At 46.5% G+C, this 20,081-nt stretch overlaps 1 protein-coding gene across 1 annotated transcript in view; it reads right to left on the reverse strand.

Annotated features, from left to right (window-relative positions):
- Positions 1-20,081, reverse strand: part of LOC120997125 — a 71,110-nt gene that overhangs the window by 30,521 nt on the left and 20,508 nt on the right. Inside the window, exon 5 of the mRNA XM_040427076.1 lies at positions 2,554-2,692. Within this exon, the coding sequence (XP_040283010.1) occupies positions 2,554-2,692 (139 nt within the window). The remainder of the gene's footprint in view (positions 1-2,553; positions 2,693-20,081) is intronic.

A 20,081-nucleotide genomic window follows, 5' to 3' on the forward strand; every position in this document is an offset into this window, starting at 1 on the left:
ACAGATTTCTCCAAGCAGTCCACCTTTAAGCCGGCTTGCCTCAGCTTTTCAATCCCCTCAGCAGGTGTATGAACCGTATACTGGCGCGAATTAAGCTGGAACGATAGGGCGAAGGGGAATCCCCATCTGTAGCGTACCTGAGCTTGCTGTAGCGCCTGAGTCACCGGCTTCATCTCCCTACGCTTCCGGAGCGTCGTGGGAGCCAGGTCCGCATAAATGTGTACCTCAGGCGGAAGGTCCGGCATGGCCTTCAAATTTCGTGCGGCGTTGAGGATCAAGTCTCTCATCTCTGGGTAATTTAACTTAAGGATTACATCCCTAGGGGTATCAGGGATGCGTGGCCTCCCCAGGGCTCTGTGGATTCTGTCCATCTTTAGTTGAGACAATGGAGCCTGTGGGAGCAAGGTGCTAAACAGCGCGCCAATTGTACCTGGGAGGTCTTGGAAGGATTCAGGTAAGCCCTTTATGCGCAAATTCCCTCTTCTAGACCTGTTCTCCAGGTCCTCAATCTTTGTCTCTAGAGCTTGTAGTTGAAGGGAGTGCGCGTCGATGTCGCCCCTGTCGGTCCCAATGGCGTCAGCTAACTCGTCTGTCCTGGTCTCCAGGTCAGATACTCTGCTCCCCAGCTCATTAATTTGGCGGGAGAATTCTGCGACCGCCTGTGAGAGCTCCGATTTGAAAAGGGCTGCAATGTTAGTATATAGTTCCTCCTGACCTGCTTGTGGAGGTATCGCTTCCACATGAAGTTCGCCCTCAGTAGATGAGGCCGGGCTTGCTGGAGAAGCCGCTTTGTCGGCCATGATGGAATTCCTTGTGCTCCGGAAGATCTCCGGTATTGTTTGTGAAGCGGTCGGTGTTCCCGGGATTTTCGCTCCCCTTTTGCCTCGGGCAGTCTTCTGTGATCTCTGCATGGGCATTCAGTGCTTATGGAGCCGAATGAACGGCGCTAATGAAGGAAAATTTCCAGCGATCGGTGCGGAGCTCACACAGACATGTCTGTCCTGCAAGCCGCGCGCATGCGCCCATACCAATTGTTTTATATATCAAGGAGAATATTTATCATACTGGTGTAAAGGAAAACTGACTTAGGCCTCTTTCACACTTGCGTTGTTGGGATCCGGCATGCACTTCCGTTGCCGGAGGTGCCTGCCGGATCCGGAAAAACGCAAGTGTACTGAAAGCATTTGAAGACGGAACCGTCTTCCAAATGCTTTCAGTGTTACTATGGCACCCAGGACGCTATTAAAGTCCTGGTTGCCATAGTAGGAGCGGGGAGCGGGGGAGCGGTATACTTACAGTCCGTGCGGCTCCCCGGGCGCTCCAGAATGACGTCAGAGCGCCCCATGCGCATGGATGACGTGATCCATGTGATCACATGATCCATGCGCTTGGGGCGCCCTGACGTCACTCTGGAGCGCCCGGGGAGCCGCACGGACGGTAAGTACACTGCTCCCCGCTCCCCACTACACTTTACCATGGCTGCCAGGACTTTAGCGTCCCGGCAGCCATGGTAACCACTCTGAAAAAGCTAAATGTCGGCTCCGGCAATGCGCCGAAACGACGTTTAGCTTAAGGCCGGATCCGGATCAATGCCTTTCAATGGGCATTAATTCCGGATCCGGCCTTGCGGCAAGTGTTCCGGATTTTTGGCCGGAGCAAAAAGCACAGCATGCTGCGGTATTTTCTCCGGCCAACAAACGTTCCGTTCCGGAACTGAAGACATCCTGATGCATCCTGAACGGATTACTCTCCATTCAGAATGCATTAGGATAATCCTGATCAGGATTCTTCCGGCATAGAGCCCCGACGACGGAACTCTATGCCGGAAGACAATAACGCAGGTGTGAAAGAGCCCTTAGTAGCCCACAGCAACCAATCAGAGTCCACCTTTCATTTTTCAGAGTGCCTTTAAAAAATGAAAGGGGGAATCTGATTGGTTGTTATGGGCAACTAAGCCAATTTTCCTTTACACTAGTTTGATCAGTCTCTCCCAAATGTCTATTTTTTTATTTTGCATTCTTATATGTAAAATTGGGAAAGGAATGTGATATTTTTATTTTTATTTTTTTTTGTAAATATTTTTAAAAACATTTTATTTACATTTTTTATTCTCCTTAGGGACTTGAACATGCAGTTGTTTGATTGCTAATACCATGGACTGCATTAGTATACTATTAAAGTCTATAGGTATTCTCCTATAAAGCCCTGCCACAGACAGGGCTATATAGTAGCTAAAATTGCAGGCTTGGGAGCCTTCACAAGGCCCCAGGCTGCCATTGCACAATCAGTCCCCCGCGATTTCACTGTGAGTGTGCTGATCAGAGGTCACCGGGTTCCTCCTCTCTCTGACTAACCCCTCAGATGCCACAATTTCTACTAACCATAGCATTTGAGTAGATTAAATGACTGGGATTGGTGTTATCTCTGATCCCAGTCATTGTGAGCAGGTGTCAGCTGTATTATGTAGCAAGAACCCAGTCCATGTGCAGCAGGCTCCATACTGCCTTTGAGCTTTGCAGAGCTTGGACAGGTCCCAAGTGACCATCATCATACCTTTTAACACCACACACTCATTTCGACTTGAGCTACTTGAGACTTCCCCGTACTTCATATTTACACTGATGCAATAGTTCCCAGGTGGCAGATCTACCATAGTCCATATAGTCTTCTCTGTGAATTCTGTCGTAATCACCTGGAACACATAAATTATTGTGTTATAATACCACTAAAAGAGACATCATCACATGTACTAATATCATAGGTATATAATATTCATATATAATGATCAGACTCTATACATGTAATGTCAGCTTACCTATTAGTCAATTACAATGTTAACATTCATTTTGACTGCACAGCAACATTAATATTAATTGACCAGAATAGTCACTCTAAGCTAGGCTCAATTCTCAATGCGTTTTAGTTTGGACTCTGCAATCTGTTTGCTTCCATCAGAAGAGCATAGTCTATTGTAGTGTATACTGCCCAGCAAAAAAAGATGGAAAGCAGGTCAAACAAAGTCTAAGGATGAATTCTTTGGAATCCGTCTGCCTCACTGAATTGAATGGATGCATTGCGGTTTCGGTTTGAATACTGACAGTGGCAACCCAGCTATATCGTTCACATGTATCAATACAATTTTGTAAGTGTTCTGGTATGACTGCGCTGAAAACAATGGTGTTCGAGATGCAAACTGCATTAATCAGGCTCCCACCACTTTTGATGTCACAGGCTTGTGGACACTTCAGTCATTTCACAATCAACATGTGCCATAATATGAAGAATATTCAACATGCTTGGTCCTTCTTTTCCCAGACATTGCAGTCCGGAGGGAAATTGATGCGACTGATGTACTTTCATATTACTTTATTGCACCTTATATATATATTATTAATTTATTCATATGATAAAGAAAGATTTGGTCCGTATTGCACCATACATCCATGGTCCAAAAGGACTGACTGATGCCGCAATTTGCGCTCTGCATCTGATTTAATACCATTTAAACAGACAATGGGAGGAATATTTTTGCATGGTGATACTTGTGGGGCTTTCATGGAACAATTGGTCCTTCCACAGCATATGGTAACCTATGCCTAATTGTTTATCTTCCAGGTTAATTTTACTCTATGTTTTGCCCCATGTAATAGCAGTGGTTGATTTTAAAAAGATGTAAACCAAGTAAATGCTTGGGTCCCAAATATAAGGAAGCCCCTCTACTGGAACAAGCTAATGGGTCAGATATACCACCTGTGCAGCTGGTTCAATTACATAGGGGACCAGGGGGCCCTTCCCAGCTTTAGACAGTATTGCCCAGGCTGCACTACTAAGCTAATAGTGCAGCTTAGTGGGTCAAAGGTGTTGGAACTCAGTAAGCTGAGGGTGGGAAGAGCCTAGGGTTGTAAAGCAGAGTTTAGCGTTGTTACGGAGGGCAGTTTAGCAGTGTGACAGGGGCCCCCAGACATAATTTTACTTGGGACCCCAGAAATGCCAAATCCACCCCTGTGTACAAAGGTAGCCATACATATTAGTTTAAAGTTGATCAAACTATTTCAACTAAGGGCAGGTTCACATCAGCAACATGGTTATAACAGAAAATAACGGAATCCATAAGACGGAAGTCAAAACGGAAGCCTTTAAGAGGCATTCCGTTTTGATCCGTCATAATAGAAGTCTATGGGAATCATAACGGATCCGTTTGGTTCCCATTATGCAAGACGGAAAACAAAGTCCTGTCAACAGGACTTTTTTTTCCGTTCTGCATAATGGGAACCAGACGGATCTGTTATGATTCCCATAGACTTCTATTATGACGGAAAGTAGAGGTGGGACGAAGAATCCATCGAATCCACGAATCCCTCGAATCTTGTTGCATTCGAGGGATTCGTGGACTCGAATCCCGACCTCACTTACTAAATTTGAATCCGACGAATCCATGACAGCAGGGACCGGTGGGAGTCCCTGTATTCTAATGCACCGGCCCCGCTCACTGTAGTATAATCTTATGATCTAAACTGCATTGTTAAGATATAATAATCCATCTGTATTACTTACAACATTAAGTTCCGTAGCAGAGAGGAGGGAGGAGGCAGGCCTACGTCACGTGCCTTTGCCGCCCACTTTATGAATGAAGCAGGCGGCACGGGCGCGTGACGTAGTGAGTGGCGCGCCGCCTGCCCGTCCTCCCGGCCTGCCTCCTCCCTCCTCTCTGCTACGGAACTTAATGTTGTAATGTAAGTAATACAGATGGATTATTATATCTTAACAATGCAGGTTAGATCATAAGATTATACTACAATGAGCGGGGCCGGTGCATTTGAATAAAGGGACTGAACCGGTCACCGCTGTCATTCCTAATCCAGATGCCGGCCCCCAGTACCTGTATTGGGGGTCATTCACACTGCAGGGACACTGTTATGGGGGGATCTATGGATGGCACATAGCATAAGATGCTATATATGTGTCATCCACAGATCCCCCCCATCACAGTGCCATCCAGAGATCCCCCATAACAGTGCCATCCAGAGATCCCCCATAACAGTGCCATCCAGAGATCCCCCATAACAGTGCTATCCACAGATCCCCCATAACAGTGCCATCCAGATCCCCCCATAACAGTGCCATCCACAGATCCCCCATAACAGTGCCATCCACAGATCCCCCATAACAGTGCCATCCACAGATCCCCCATAATAGTGCCATCCACAGATCCCCCCCAAAACAGTGCCATCCACAGATCCCCCATAACAGTGCCATCCACAGATCCCCCATAACAGTGCCATCCACAGATCCCCCATAACAGTGCCATCCACAGATCCCCCCATAACAGTGCCATCCACAGATCCCCCCATAACAGTGCCATCCACAGATCCCCCCATAACAGTGCCATCCACAGATTCCCCTCCCATAATAGTGCCATCCACAGATCCCCCCAAAACAGTGCCATCCACAGATCCCCCCCATAACAGTGTCATCCACAGATCCCCCCATAACAGTGCCATCCACAGATTCCCCCATAATAGTGCCATCCACAGATCCCCCATAACAGTGCCATCCACAGATCCCCCCATAACAGTGCCATCCACAGATCCCTCATAACAGTGCCATCCACAGATCCCCCATAACAGTGCCATCCACAGATCCCCCCATAACAGTGCCATCCACAGATTCCCCCATAACAGTGCCATCCACAGATCCCCCCATAACAGTGCCATCCACAGATCCCCCCATAACAGTGCCATCCACAGATCCCCCCATAACAGTGCCATCCACAGATCCCCCCCATAACAGTGCCATCCACAGATCCCCCCCCATAACAGTGCCATCCACAGATCCCCCCATAACAGTGCCATCCACAGATCCCCCCCCCATAACAGTGTCATCCACAGATCCCCCCCATAAGTGTTTGGATCACTTTGATTCTTACACCGTTCACACAATTCTTATGTACAGGATTCGTAGGATTCGAGATTCAACAGATTCAATAGATTCGAGGACCTTTTTGGATTCGGATTTGAAAAAAATTGGATTCGTCCCACCTCTAATGGAAAGCAAAATGGAATGCCTTTTAAAGGGTTCCGTTTTGCATTCTGTCATAATACAAGTCTATGGGCAGCATAACGGATCCGTCCTGATTTTCGTTATGCAGGACTGGACTCCTGCATAATGGAAACCAGGACGGATTCATTCTGCTGCCCATAGACTTGTATTATGAAGGATCAAAACGGAATGCCTCTTAAAGGCTTCCATTTTCACTTTCGTCTTATTGATTCTGTTATAACCATGTTATAATGAAAACAAAAACGGAATCCATAACGCTGATGTGAAACCGCCCTAAAATGGTCATTTTGGCCAACTAATGACAGACCATCATTGTCTGAAAAGAATGTATCAGAGTTTGAAATTTGATTAATCATTAAAGAGCTTCGCTCACTTCAAACACTGATGGCACATCGATAGTATATGCCATCAACGTCAGAAAGATGCAGGTCATACCTCTGTGACCCACACTTATCTCTAGAATGGGCCACCCGAAGTAAAGGAGAGAGCACTCTACAAGCATGTCCACTAGTGTTCAAAGAATCGAAGCATCCAAAACCGAATTCGTTTTGAAGTTTAGGAAAAATTTGATTTGCCGCAAAGCCGAATTTCCTCACGCTTCGGGGTAACAAATAATTTTTCTTAAAATGGTGGCTAAGGTTGTCTTAGAAAGAATGGAAAAAAATACTTACCTCATCCACTTATTTGCAGTCCGCTCCTCTCTTGAGTGGAAAAGACCTGCCGGACGTGCAGACTTGCCTCCGCCCGAGCAAATAGATGAGGTGAGTGCACTTCTATCTAAGCGGCCGTTAAAAATGGTCCCATTGATTGACCCATTCTTGAGATAGGAGTGTGTCAGAGGTGGGATGTGCACTTATCTGACTTATCTCAAAATAGCGATATGCAATCAAAGTCTGAGATCAGCCAAACATTTTAAGATCTTTCTGTGAAAAAACGTTCTCAGAAATATCTTTTGTCTATCGCCCAGTTTCATTGAACACGTGTGTCTCAGAGGTGGGATGTGCACTTATCTGACTTATCTCACAATAGCGATATGCCATCAAAGTCTGAGATCAGCCAAACACTTTAAGATCTTTCTGTGAAAGAACGTTCTCAGAAACATCTTTTGTCTATCGCCCAGTTTCATTGAACACGTATGGCCAGTTTCAAGGGAGAGATGGGGAATTCAAATACACAATAGAGAATCGGCCGATCCCTCTGGGGTGCAGAAAAAGGGCAGCAGGTGCTCTAAACTCATCAGTCAAAATTTTTTAATATTTGTCTGTAACACAAGGTAGTTTGTTTGTAGAAAGGCTGAAGAGCAATAATGAGTGTCTGAAGGGGAACACTGAAACACAATGAAGGTTCCTTGCAAGTTTGGGGCTACATTTCAGCAAAGGAAGTTGTGGATTTGTTCAGGACTGATGGTGCCCACAATGCTGATAAATATAGGCAGATACTTACCCATAGTCAAGTATCAGGAAGACATCTGATTGGCTCCCACTTTATTCTGCAGCAGCACTATAACCCCAAACATACAGCGAATGTCATTAAGAACTATCTTCAGCATGAAAAACAAGGAGTCCTGGAAGTGATGACGTGGCCTCCAAAGAGCACTAATCTCAACATCATCAGATCTGTCTGGGATTACATGAAGAGACAGAAGGATTTGAGCAAGCCTACATCCACATCTACATCTTGTTCTCTAAGATGTTTGGAGCAACCTTCTTGCCGAGATTCTTAGTTCCTTCAAAAACTGTGTGCAAGTGTACCGAAAATAATTCATGCTTCTGTTTTGAATGTAAAGGATGGTCACACAAAATATTGATTTGAAAGTACTCATATATGTATATAAAAATACTGTCTGGTAACGGGGCGCTGAAGGCGCACTCGGTCTCCCATCAGCTGCAGACCTGCTGCTTAGCTTAGGGAGCGAGGAACTGTGTTTGGCCTCGTTCCCAGGGCGGCTTTGCTAGCTGGGAGGCTCCCTGCTCCTAGGTCTGCCTTGAGCGCCGAGCTGATTACTCGGTGCTCGACTTGTCTGTCTGTCAGTCATGTGACGCTGGCCACGTCACATGACCCTCACTCCCCACTATAAATACAGGCGGCCTGCTACAGGTTGCCTGTGATTTTCATCTTTAGGGCTGTGTGTACTGTTATTATTGCTTCCTACTTGACCTCTGGTATTGACCTTGTTTGTTACCTGACCTCGCTTTGCCCACTCCCTTGGTACCTATGCTATCTCTCGGATTTGACCTCGACTCGTTCTCGGATTTCGTCTCCTGCCTCACCCCTTGTATTGTCGTGACCTCCCGGACCGACCTCGGCTAGTTGACCCGCCATTGCCTTTCCCATCACTGGGACTGTTGTCTTATCCGTTTGCCTTAGTCTTGTGTACCGCCTTCTGCCTTGGCTGTCTGTTCCTCTCTTTCTCTGTTCGCTCTGCTCTACACTTACGTAGGTCAGGGACCGTCGCCCAGTTGCGCCCCGTCACCTAGGGCGGGTGGTGCAATTAGGCAGGGACAGGGTTGAGGGTGGCAGTTTAGGGGGTGCTCTTCCTCTCTTCCTTCCTTACCCGTGACATGTTTTTTTCGCTTTATAAGACATACTTTTCCCTCCAAAAGTGTGTGTGTGTGGGCGGGGAATGGTAGTGCGTCTTAGGCTGGGTTCACACCTGAGCGTATTGGATAAGTGCTTTTTATAGGCGTTTTTATCGGGCGTTTTTGAGGCGTATTTTGGGGCGTTTTTGTATTTTGGAAATGAGCGTAGTACGAGCGTTTGTGTGATTAACCACAGAGGCATCCAATGAAAAACTGCCATAATATGCGCGACAATACGCCCCAAAGAAGCTCCTGTACTTCTTGGGGCGTAGGGTGTTTTACAGCGCACTTGTACGCGCTGTAAAACGCTCAGGTGAGAACCATGCCCATAGGGAAACATTGGTTTTTGCCTGTTTAGCGTTTTACAGCGCGTAGGAACGCGCTGTAAAATGCGCTGTAAAACGCTCAGGTGTGAACCTAGCCTAATAAAGCGAATACTAGTAAGCGGTTCACTAGTATGCAGTAGGTGCGGGGAACGGGAAGTAAGACGCTGCGAGAGCTATCTGTACTCACCCCTCTTTGGTCTTCCTCCCTGGTGCTGCGCTGCACTGTCCTGACTGCGTACAGTACTAGGAAGTAGTGCATGCACTATGACTTGACACTGTATGCAGCCAGGTCACAGTGCAGCACGGGCCAGACCAGGTAGCGTGACTGCAGGAGAGGATGCCGGACCTGCAGAGTAACAGCAGAGCATGAGAGGTAAATTAATTTACTTATTTTAATCTGAGGTCTGATACAGGGGTCTGACATGGAGGTCTAATGAGGTTCTAATCTGATGTCCTGATATGGGCGTCTAATCTGAGAATCTGATATGGGGGTTTGATCTGAAGATCTGATATGGGGGTCTGATGTGAGGATCTTATAGGAGAGTCTGATCTAATAGGGGGGTCTGATCTGAGGTGTGATCAAAAATTCTAAAATATGTTTTTCTTATTTTCCAACTCTAAAATCTAGGTGCGTATCATAAAGGGAAAAATATGGTCAGTCTATCTTATCTAATCTATCTATCTTCACCATCAGGAAATAGACAAGGAAAAAAGGATGCAGTTTTTTTCCTCTATCTTTTTAGAAAACACATATACACTCACCTAAAGAATTATTGGGAACACCATACTAACACGGTGTTGGACCCCCTTTTGCCTTCAGAACTGCCTTAATTCTACGTGGCATTGATTTAACAAGGTGCTGATAGCATTCTTTAGAAATGTTGGCCCATATTGATAGGATAGCATCTTGTAGTTGATGGAGATTTGAGGGATGCACATCCAGGGCACGAAGCTCCCGTTCCACCACATCCCAAAGATGCTCTATTGGGTTGAGATCTGGTGACTGTGGGGGCCATTTTAGTACAGTGAACTCATTGTCATGTTCAAGAAACCAATTTGAAATGATTCGAGCTTTGTGACATGGTGCATTATCCTGCTGGAAGTAGCCATCAGAGGATGGATACATGTTCTCATTCTGTTTACGCCAAATTCGGACTCTACCATTTGAATGTCTCAACAGAAATCAAGACTCATCAGACCAGGCAACATTTTTCCAGTCTTCAACAGTCCAATTTTGGTGAGTGTCACGAGGGTGTCAAGACCCACGCCTGACTCCATTATACCCGGGGTCAGGAAGTCACACTATGTAAGATAGGGCTGTTTCCTTATGGTAGCTTTCTGGGTTTGCTTTGCAACTCTTTTTGGCTCACTCAGGGATCCGTAGCTCCTTCTCCTCAGCAGTTCCTTGTCCAGCACTCCCAACCTCCTTATATTCCCCTCTCACACTTCTCTGGTTGCCAGATATAGAGCTTCCTGCCTGGACTTCTATACTGACCCTCTGGAGCTGTGTTGCTGCGTTCTCTGGTAGTTGGTCCAGAACGTTATCCTCCGGATCCCTGTTGGACCTTTGTGGTCTGCTGTGGTCACCCACCTGGGTGTATGTGTTTGTCTGTATTGTCTGTCCTCTCCCTGGTGTTTCCCTCTTAGTGGCAGTGGTGCGGACTAGTGATCCCACCGGCCCGTTCACTATCTAGGGCTCATTCTAGGGAAAGCCAGGGTTTAGGCACGTGGTCGCGTGGAACCCGTCTAGGGACGTCAGGGCAATCAGGTGCCAGCCGCAAGGTGAGTCAGGGGTCACCACCTTTCCCTCTCCCTTGGGCAGGGCTTTCCCTTTTCCCTCCCTGTGCGTGACGCCGGTCATTACATTATATCTGGCCCTTATTTTGTGTAGGTAAAAAAATATATATATATATTTTTTTACCTACTTATAATCCAGTATGGATCCAATTGCTGCTCTGTCCAAACAATTTCATGGCCTGTCTTTGGAGGTGGCAGGATTGAAGGCGTCGGTCCTCCAGCAACCGGTTGCTACTGGTAACCAGGTTGTTGCGGAACCCAAGGTCCCTCTCCCTGACAGATTTTCTGGGGGAAGGGACAAGTTTTTGACATTCTGTGAGGCCTGTAAATTATATTTTAAACTGCTCCCTTACTCCTCTGGTAATGAAGAACAGCGGGTGGGGGTTGTTATTTCCCTGCTGCAGGGGGACCCGCAGTCCTGGGCATTCTCTTTACCCACTGATTCCCAGGCTCTTCGGTCAGTGGATTTTTCGGGGCCTTGGGTCTCATATATGACGACCCTGACCGAGTCGCACTGGCTGAATCAAGTTTACGGAGACTCCTACAAGGAGAGAGGCCGGTAGAGGAGTATTGCTTTGACTTCCGTAGGTGGGCTACGGATACCCAATGGAACGACCCGGCTCTCAGGAGTCAGTTCTGCTCTGGGTTATCCGAAAGGGTTAAGGATGCCCTTGCATTATATGAGACCCCCTTTTCCCTTGATGCGGTTATGTCCCTTTCTATCCAAATAGATAGACGCCTTAGGGACAGGTTGAAAAAACCGGAGCAATTGGTAACCCCTCCCAAGCAGCAGTTAGTCTGTACAGACTTAGACGAGCCTATGCAGCAGAAAAGAACTACGATATTGGCAATAGGGAACTATTAGCTATTAAACTAGCGTTTGAAGAATGGCGTCACTTTTTAGAGGGGGCAGTCCACCCCGTCACTGTGATTACGGACCACAAAAATCTTCTGTACCTCGAATCAGCTAAGCGTCTCACCCCTAGACAAGCTAGGTGGTCGCTATTTTTTGCCAGGTTTAACTTTGTTATTACCTATCGTCCTGGGGCAAAGAATACCAAGGCTGATGCACTATCTCGCTGTTTCCCTGGAGGGGGTAATGTGAGTGATCCGGTACCCATTCTTCAAAGAGGAGTGGTTGTTTCTGCGGTACACTCTGCTCTGGAGGGGAAGGTGTTAGAGGCCCAGGGGGACGCCCCGGTCTCTTGCCCCTCAGAGAAATTGTTTGTACCGTTGAACCTGTGTTTCGAACTATTAAAGGAACATCATAATTCGGCACTTGCTGGGCACCCGGGTAGTAAAGCAACCTTGGAGCTATTGTCTCGTCATTTTTGGTGGCCAAGGTTGCGTCAGGATGTATTGGATTTTGTGTCTTCTTGTTCTACCTGTGCGCGCGCAAAAGTTTCACATACACGTCCTGCAGGGTCTCTATTACCACTCGTCATTCCCAATAGACCATGGACACATCTGTCAATGGATTTTATCACTGACTTACCTTTGTCTGCGGGTAAAACAGTTATTTTGGTAGTAGTGGACAGGTTTAGCAAAATGGTACACTTCATTGCGTTACCCGCACTACCTAATGCTAAGACTCTTGCTCAGGTATTCGTCAGTGAAATCGTGAAGCTTCATGGGGTCACTTCCGATGTTGTTTCGGATCGGGGTACCCAGTTTATTTCTAAATTTTGGAAAGCTTTTTGTTCCCGTTTGGGGGTACACTTGTCCTTTTCCTCAGCTTTCCATCCTCAGTCGAATGGACAGACTGAGCGTACCAACCAAAACCTGGAGACATATCTAAGATGTTTTGTGTCTGAAAACCAAGAGTTGTGGTCATCATATTTACCGTTAGCTGAGTTTGCCATAAATAATCGTCTTCAGGAATCCACTGGCAAGTCACCATTTCTTGGTGCATATGGTTTTCATCCCCAATTCTGTACTTTCAAAGAGGGGGGGTCTTCTGGGGTTCCCAAGGAGGAACGGTTTTCGTCATCTCTTTCATCGGTATGGCAGAAGGTGCAAGCTAACTTGAAAAATATGGGAGGTAAATACAAATGCATGGCTGATAAGAGACGGTCGCCAGGTCCAGACCTAGGAGTGAATGACTATGTGTGGTTGTCTACTAGGAATATTAAATTAAAGGTTCCCTCTTGGAAACTGGGTCCTAGGTTCATTGGCCCTTACAAAATTGTAGCCATCATCAACCCCCTGGCTTTTCGCCTGGAGCTACCTCAGACTTTTAAAATCCATAACGTCCTTCATAAGTCGTTACTCAAAAAATATGTTCCTCCTCTAGAACCGTCACCGCTGCCACCCCCTCCTGTTGTTGTGGATGGTAATCTAGAGTTTTAGATATCCAAAATTGTTAATTCTCGTCGGGTCCGCCGCTCTCTTCAATATCTGGTGCATTGGAGAGGTTACGGTCCCGAGGAAAGAATGTGGGTTCCTGCGTCTGAGGTAAACGCCGACAGGCTAGTTCGGGCTTTTCATGCCTCTCATCCTGAGAGACCTAGTCCTGAGTGTCCGGAGGCCCCTCGTAGAGAGGGGGGTACTGTCACGAGGGTGTCAAGACCCACGCCTGACTCCGTTATACCCGGGGTCAGGAAGTCACAGCGGTTGGCTGCGCGCTCTATGTAAGATAGGGCTGTTTCCTTATGGTAGCTTTCTGGGTTTGCTTTGCAACCCTTTTTAGCTCACTCAGGGATCCGTAGCTCCTTCTCCTCAGCTGTTCCTTGTCCAGCACTCCCAACCTCCTTATATTCCCCTCCCACACTTCTCTGGTTGCCAGATATAGAGATTCCTGCCTGGACTTCTATACTGACCCTCTGGAGCTGTGTTGCTGCGTTCTCTGGTAGTTGGTCCGGAACGTTACCCTCCGGATCCCTGTTGGACCTTTGTGGTCTGCTGTGGTCACCCACCTGGGTGTATGTGTTTGTCTGTATTGTCTGTCCTCTCCCTGGTGTTTCCCTCTTAGTGTCAGTGGTGCGGACTAGCGATCCCACCGGCCCGTTCACTATCTAGGGCTCATTCTAGGGAAAGCCAGGGTTTAGGCACATGATCGCCGCACGGGTGAGGAACCCGTCTAGGGACGTCAGGGCAGTCAGGTGCCAGCCGCAAGGTGAGTCAGGGGTCACCATCTTTCCCTCTCCCTTGGGCAGGGCTTTCCCTTTTCCCTCCCTGTGCGTGACGCCGGTCATTACAGTGAGCTCGTGCAAATTGTAGCCTCTTTTTGCTATTTGTAGTGGAGATGAGTGGTACCCGGTGGGGTTTTCTGCTGTTGTAGCCCATCCGCCTCAAGGTTGTGCGTGTTGTGGCTTCACAAATGCTTTGCTGCATACCTCGGTTGTAACGAGTGGTTATTTCAGTCAACGTTGCTCTTCTATCAGCTTGAATCAGTCGGCCCATTCTCCTCTGACCTCTAGCATCCACAAGGAATTTTTGCTCACAGGACTGCCGCATACTGGATGTTTTTCCCTTTTCACACAATTCTTTGTAAACCCTAGAAATGGTTGTGCGTGAAAATCCCAGTAACTGAGTAGATTGTGAAATACTCAGACCGGCCCGTCTGGCACCAACAACCATGCCACGCTCAAAATTGCTTAAATCACCTTTCTTTCCCATTCTGACATTCAGTTTGGAGTTCAGGAGATTGTCTTGACCAGGACCACACCCCTAAATGCATTGAAGCAACTTCCATGTGATTGGTTGACTAGATAATTGCATTAATGAGAAATAGAACAGGTGTTCCTAATAATTCTTTAGGTGAGTGTATATACACTAGGGGTGTGGTCCTGGTCAAGACAATCTCCTGAACTCCAAACTGAATGTCAGAATGGGAAAGAAAGGTGATTTAAGCAATTTTGAGCGTGGCATGGTTGTTGGTGCCAGACGGGCCGGTCTGAGTATTTCACAATCTGCTCAGTTACTGGGATTTTCACGTACAACCATTTCTAGGGTTTACAAAGAATGGTGTGAAAAGGGAAAAACATCCAGTATGCGGCAGTCCTGTGGGCGAAAATGCCTTGTGGATGCTAGAGGTCAGAGGAGAATGGGCCGACTGATTCAAGCTGATAGAAGAGCAACATTGACTGAAATAACCACTCGTTACAACTGAGGTATGCAGCAAAGCATTTGTGAAGCCACAACACGCACAACATTGAGGCGGATGGGCTACAACAGCAGAAGACCCCACCGGGTACCACTCATCTCCACTACAAATAGGAAAAAGAGGCTACAATTTGCACAAGCTCACCAAAATTGGACTGTTGAAGACTGGAAAAATGTTGCCTGGTCTGATGAGTCTCCATTTCTGTTGAGACATTCAAATAGTAGAGTCCAAATTTGGCGTAAACAGAATGAGAACATGTATCCATCATGCCTTGTTACCACTGTGCAGGCTGGTGGTGGTGGTGTAATGGTGTGGGGGATGTTTTCTGGGCACACTTTAGGCCCCTTAGTGCCAATTGGGCATCGTTTAAATGCCACGGGCTACCTGAGCATTGTTTCTAACCATGTCCATCCCTTCATGACCACCATGTACCCATCCTCTGATGGCTACTTCCAGCAGGATAATGCACCATGTCACAGAGCTCAAATCATTTCAAATTGGTTTCTTGAACATGACAATGAGTTCACTGTACTAAAATGGCCCCCACAGTCACCAGATCTCAACCCAATAGAGCATCTTTGGGATGTGGTGGAACGGGAGCTTCATGCCCTGGATGTGCATCCCTCAAATCTCCATCAACTGCAAGATGCTATCCTATCAATATGGGCCAACATTTCTAAAGAATGCTATCAGCACCTTGTGGAATCAATGCCACGTAGAATTAAGGCAGTTCTGAAGGCAAAAGGGGGTCCAACACCGTATTAGTATGGTGTTCCTAATAATTCTTTAGGTGAGTGTATATATTTTAGTCTATTTTTTTTTTTCAGATCAGGTCAGAAAAAAGCAGCAAAGCAGCAACAGGTTCCAACTACAAAACGCAAACATTTAACCTGCAGCTAAGTTTATATAAGATTTGAGCTCTCTCTAGTGGTGAAAGTATTCAGTACTGCTCACTCACAGGCCTATAATACTGTACAAACCATAAATGTTTAATTTTAAATGTTGAACGAAAAAGTTGAAGCATAATTCATAGTGAGTAAAATAAAATTTGATAACATATATAATCATAATGACAGGCTCATCTATCCATTGTGTCTGAGGAACTTGTGAGATGCGGAAACAGCTCTCCTTGTCTGAACACTGTTTGTGTAGATTAAATTAAATAGATATGGACTGACATTCTGCTGTTTGGCCACAAGATACAGCTGTTTCCTAAACACAGCTACAGACTGCATATATGTCCATATTCATGAGTGGTGGGGTTACACAGAGCCTGGAGAGCAAGAGAAAGGGAGCAGCCATCTTAGAGGGAGGTGAGACTGAGGATCTGATGGCATCCAGGTGTGAGAGCCTACCTCAGTGACCAGAGTAGCAGCTAAGTGAAGCTGATCATGTCCAAGATCCTAATCCTGTCCAGACGAACGAGGATTGCTTCCAGGAATGCTGATGAGAGCTGAGGAGCAAAGCGACATACACTGCAGTATTGCATGCTTGTTGGAGAAGCATTTGTTCAGTTCTGAATCACCAGCGGAGGCAGAGCAGACCTGGGTCGGTAAGATCGTGCACGTACCTCACCACAGTGTTGACGCCTAGAGACTGAGACCAGGCCTGTAGTTAGTTAGGGTCTCTGTTTGTGTCAGGCCACAAGTGTTGCTATTGTTCATTGCAAGGACTCCACAATTTAAAGTGATTTTTCACATTGGAGAGCTGATAAACTTTTCACAAACGCAAGCCAGACTGGCGTTTGGCTCAGAAAAAATACTCTCGCACGTGCTACAAGACCAGTTATGGGAGGGGGAATACCGTAGAGCATTGTAAGTTTGTAAGCTGTTGTGCTGCAGCACAGGCTAGCCCGCACCTCGCACCCATACAGTTATTGTTGTGTTTTGGGGTAATAACATGTAAGGTGTGGCGGTTTAGTCATGCCCGCCAGTAGGTAAATTATCACGCTTTTCTCCTGCATCAGAGGGCGCCACGCTGTGCAGTACAAGGGTCTCAGCCTTCGGGCTTGGTGTATGTAAATTTATTGTATGTTCCCAGCATTTGTGGTTGTGTTCATTACCACGTTTAAGTAAAATTCTGTTTTGGCAAAATCTGGTGGTGGAGTTGTTTTCCTCGTTCGAGACTTCGCTGTATCCTGGGGAGCCCACCCTGGTACACGACTTACAAACTAATACATAGGAGCGTGGCTACTGGAGGCAAGATACAAAGCATATGAATACAGATGTGTATTTCCAGACCTTGTTTTACATAAAACTTTTATTTTCTTGGAGAAAACACAAAACAAAGGGAAGACACTGCTTATGTTTGTCAAGATCCATAGTTACAGAATATACCTGTTATGCTATATTATTATGTATTTATATGATGGAAGCAATGACTTCTCTTTGTGCTATTTGTCTTTATATCATTTGTGTTTTAGTGGAATTTGGGAAAACCTCAAAATGGAGACACAGTAATGGTTGCTTCAAATAAGCATGAAACAACGATAATTGTGATGCAATAGAAACAAAATGCCAGTAAAATGGAAGATCAACATGAAACAGGCAAAATAATAATTCTGTGGAAAAAGTCCTTCTAAATATGTTGGGAATGAAGGAATTCAATCTATGTGAAAATCTAACATTTAAGCCAGAATTGGACTGGCCCTCCAAAGATTCCTACTAGAACAAGGCCTCAAGTTTCCAGTGAAGACAACCAGATTCAGAGCTAATCACTTTCTACTAGCGTCTATTTGTTATGGGTGAAATGACAGCAGAAAAATTAGATGGAGTATAGATGGAGGATAGACCCTTGAAAATTTTCTGTTGGTGGGCCCAAAGAACTCCAGTCTAAGAATGACCCCAGGCTTTATTAGACTGGTGAAATTATTTTATTAGATGATCACTAATATTTTATTTACCCCACAAAACAGAATGAATCTTTGGGGATTTGGTAACCATACACTTAACTTATGGTTGCCATACATCTGCAATTCATTTCTATTTTTCAAAAGTAGCAGATATAAATGGTCCTGGGGGATTTCTAATCTTTAGCAGACTGTAGATATGAAATTTTGTGGCAAATGAGCCTTTAAAGAGGTTGTCCAGCTTTGGCAGCCTTTCTGGCTTTCTCCCCCTTCAAACACACACACACTTCACTAGTGAAGGCCTTGCGGTTCGCGCGGCGGTCGATTTGGGGCAAACTTTGAGCGTTCGCGATCCGTCGAACATGCAAACATATGGCGATGTTCGCATGCTCCATATTCTTTTGCATTGCTCCAAACTTTGACCCATGACACATCCATCAGGTGGGACAGGACAGCTAATTGAGACATTTCACCACATGGACACACCCCCACCCTATAACAGAACCCGATCTGGCTGCCATTTTACATTCTGTATTTTGTCAGTGTAGGGAGAGGTTGCTTTGTGGAGCAGGGACAGGCTGTTAGGGAGACCAAACGCTAGCAAATAGAGCCACAAAAGTCCTTTTAAGGACTGGTATAAGTGTGCTATCGATAGGTGTGATATACAGAGGGGTGTGATATACTTATAATATACTTTCTAACATAGAAAGTATATTATAGTGCATTTGTACTGTGCAGCAGTTGTGTGTGGTTCTGCTGCGATACTGCAGCTATATAGAGGGACAAACGCTATTGGAACAACTAATTGCAATGGGTGGGATATACTAGTTGCCCCCCAAAAAAACTGATTGAGGCAGGGGAGTGATATACCTATAATATACTTTCTATATAATGCATTTGAACTGTGCAGCAGTTGTGTGCGGTTCTGCTGTGATACCGCAGCTATATAGAGGGACAAACGCTATTGGAACAACTAATTGCAACGGGTGGGATATACCATTTGCCCCCCAAAAAAACTGATTAAGGGCTGCGTTATACCTGCTTCCACAAAAGACTGATTAAGGGGTTAGATATACCTGCATCCACCAAATATTGATTGAGGCCTGCAATATACCTGCTTACACAAATACTGCTTTTCTCTAGGGACTTTTGAAAATGACAGACAGAGGAAGAGGCAGGCCATTCCGCAGGGGTGGTAGGGGTCAAGCAGGTGCACCAGGACGGAGCCTAAGTGGGAAGTTGGAGAAGGCACGTTCGATTACTTCAAAGGACGCACCAGAGTTGGTTGAGTGGCTCACTCACCCTTCCGCTTCTGCACCCTCCTCATCCTCTGTATCTGCACCCTCCTCACTCTTAGCTGTGTGCACCCCCAAATCCATTACCACCACCATAGTCCCTCAACACGAGGAATTATTTTCCCATCCATTCCCAGTCCTTACTGATGCGCAGCCATTCTTGACATCGAATGAGGAAGAGGAGGTAGCAACGGCCGCCACCCAGCGGTCTGACGACATTACCAAAATCAGCCCAAGGAGGGAGGTCCCCGCTGTTGCTGCCTACTCTGAGATCTCAAATGTCAGTGGTGGTGAAGATGAGGATGATGACGTGTCGATGGACGTTACGTGGGTGCCCACAAGAGAGGAAGAGGAGGGGAGTTCAGAGGAAGAGATGGAGCAGCAGAGAGGGAGGAGAAGGAGGAGAAGCAGACACAGCTCGCAAGACACAGGAGGCAAAAAGCAGGCTGTAAATGTATCTGGAGCTAGCCATCCACCATGCACGGTCACTTCTGGCGCTTCCAGGACGCTGGCACATGGCTCCGTAGTGTGGGCTTTTTTAACGTGTCAGCTGCTGACAATAGTGTTGCCATCTGCAGCATGTGCTGTAAACGCATAAGTTGCGGTAAGCCCAACACTCACCTGGGGACGACCGCCTTAAGAAGGCACCTGGCCTCCCATCACCGAGCCCAGTGGGAGCAATGCCATCAGAACCCACAAAGCCACACTCCTGGCGCTCCACATCCTGCCTCTTCTGCTTCTCCTCTCTCCTCACATTTGTCCTCCACTTCACCTTCCACCGTGCCATCGTCGCATTCATCTGGCGTAAGGCAGGCTTTCGTGGGCCAAATGTTTGAGCGTAAAAAAATTATGACGCCGGATAGCCCTCTTGCCCAACGGCTGACCGCTGGCTTGTTGGAACTGCTAACCCACTAACTACTGCCATATAAACTGGTGGACTCGGAGACCTTTAGAAAATTTGTGGCCATTGGCACCCCGCAATGGAAGGTCCCCGGAAGGAAATATTTCTTCCAGAAGGGCATCCCAGAGCTATATGGCCACGTTCAGCGGCAAGAGAATATATTTCTGGCA

The sequence above is a fragment of the Bufo bufo genome, chromosome 4, assembly GCF_905171765.1.
Source record: "Bufo bufo chromosome 4, aBufBuf1.1, whole genome shotgun sequence".
NCBI classification, from domain to species: Eukaryota; Metazoa; Chordata; class Amphibia; order Anura; family Bufonidae; genus Bufo; species Bufo bufo.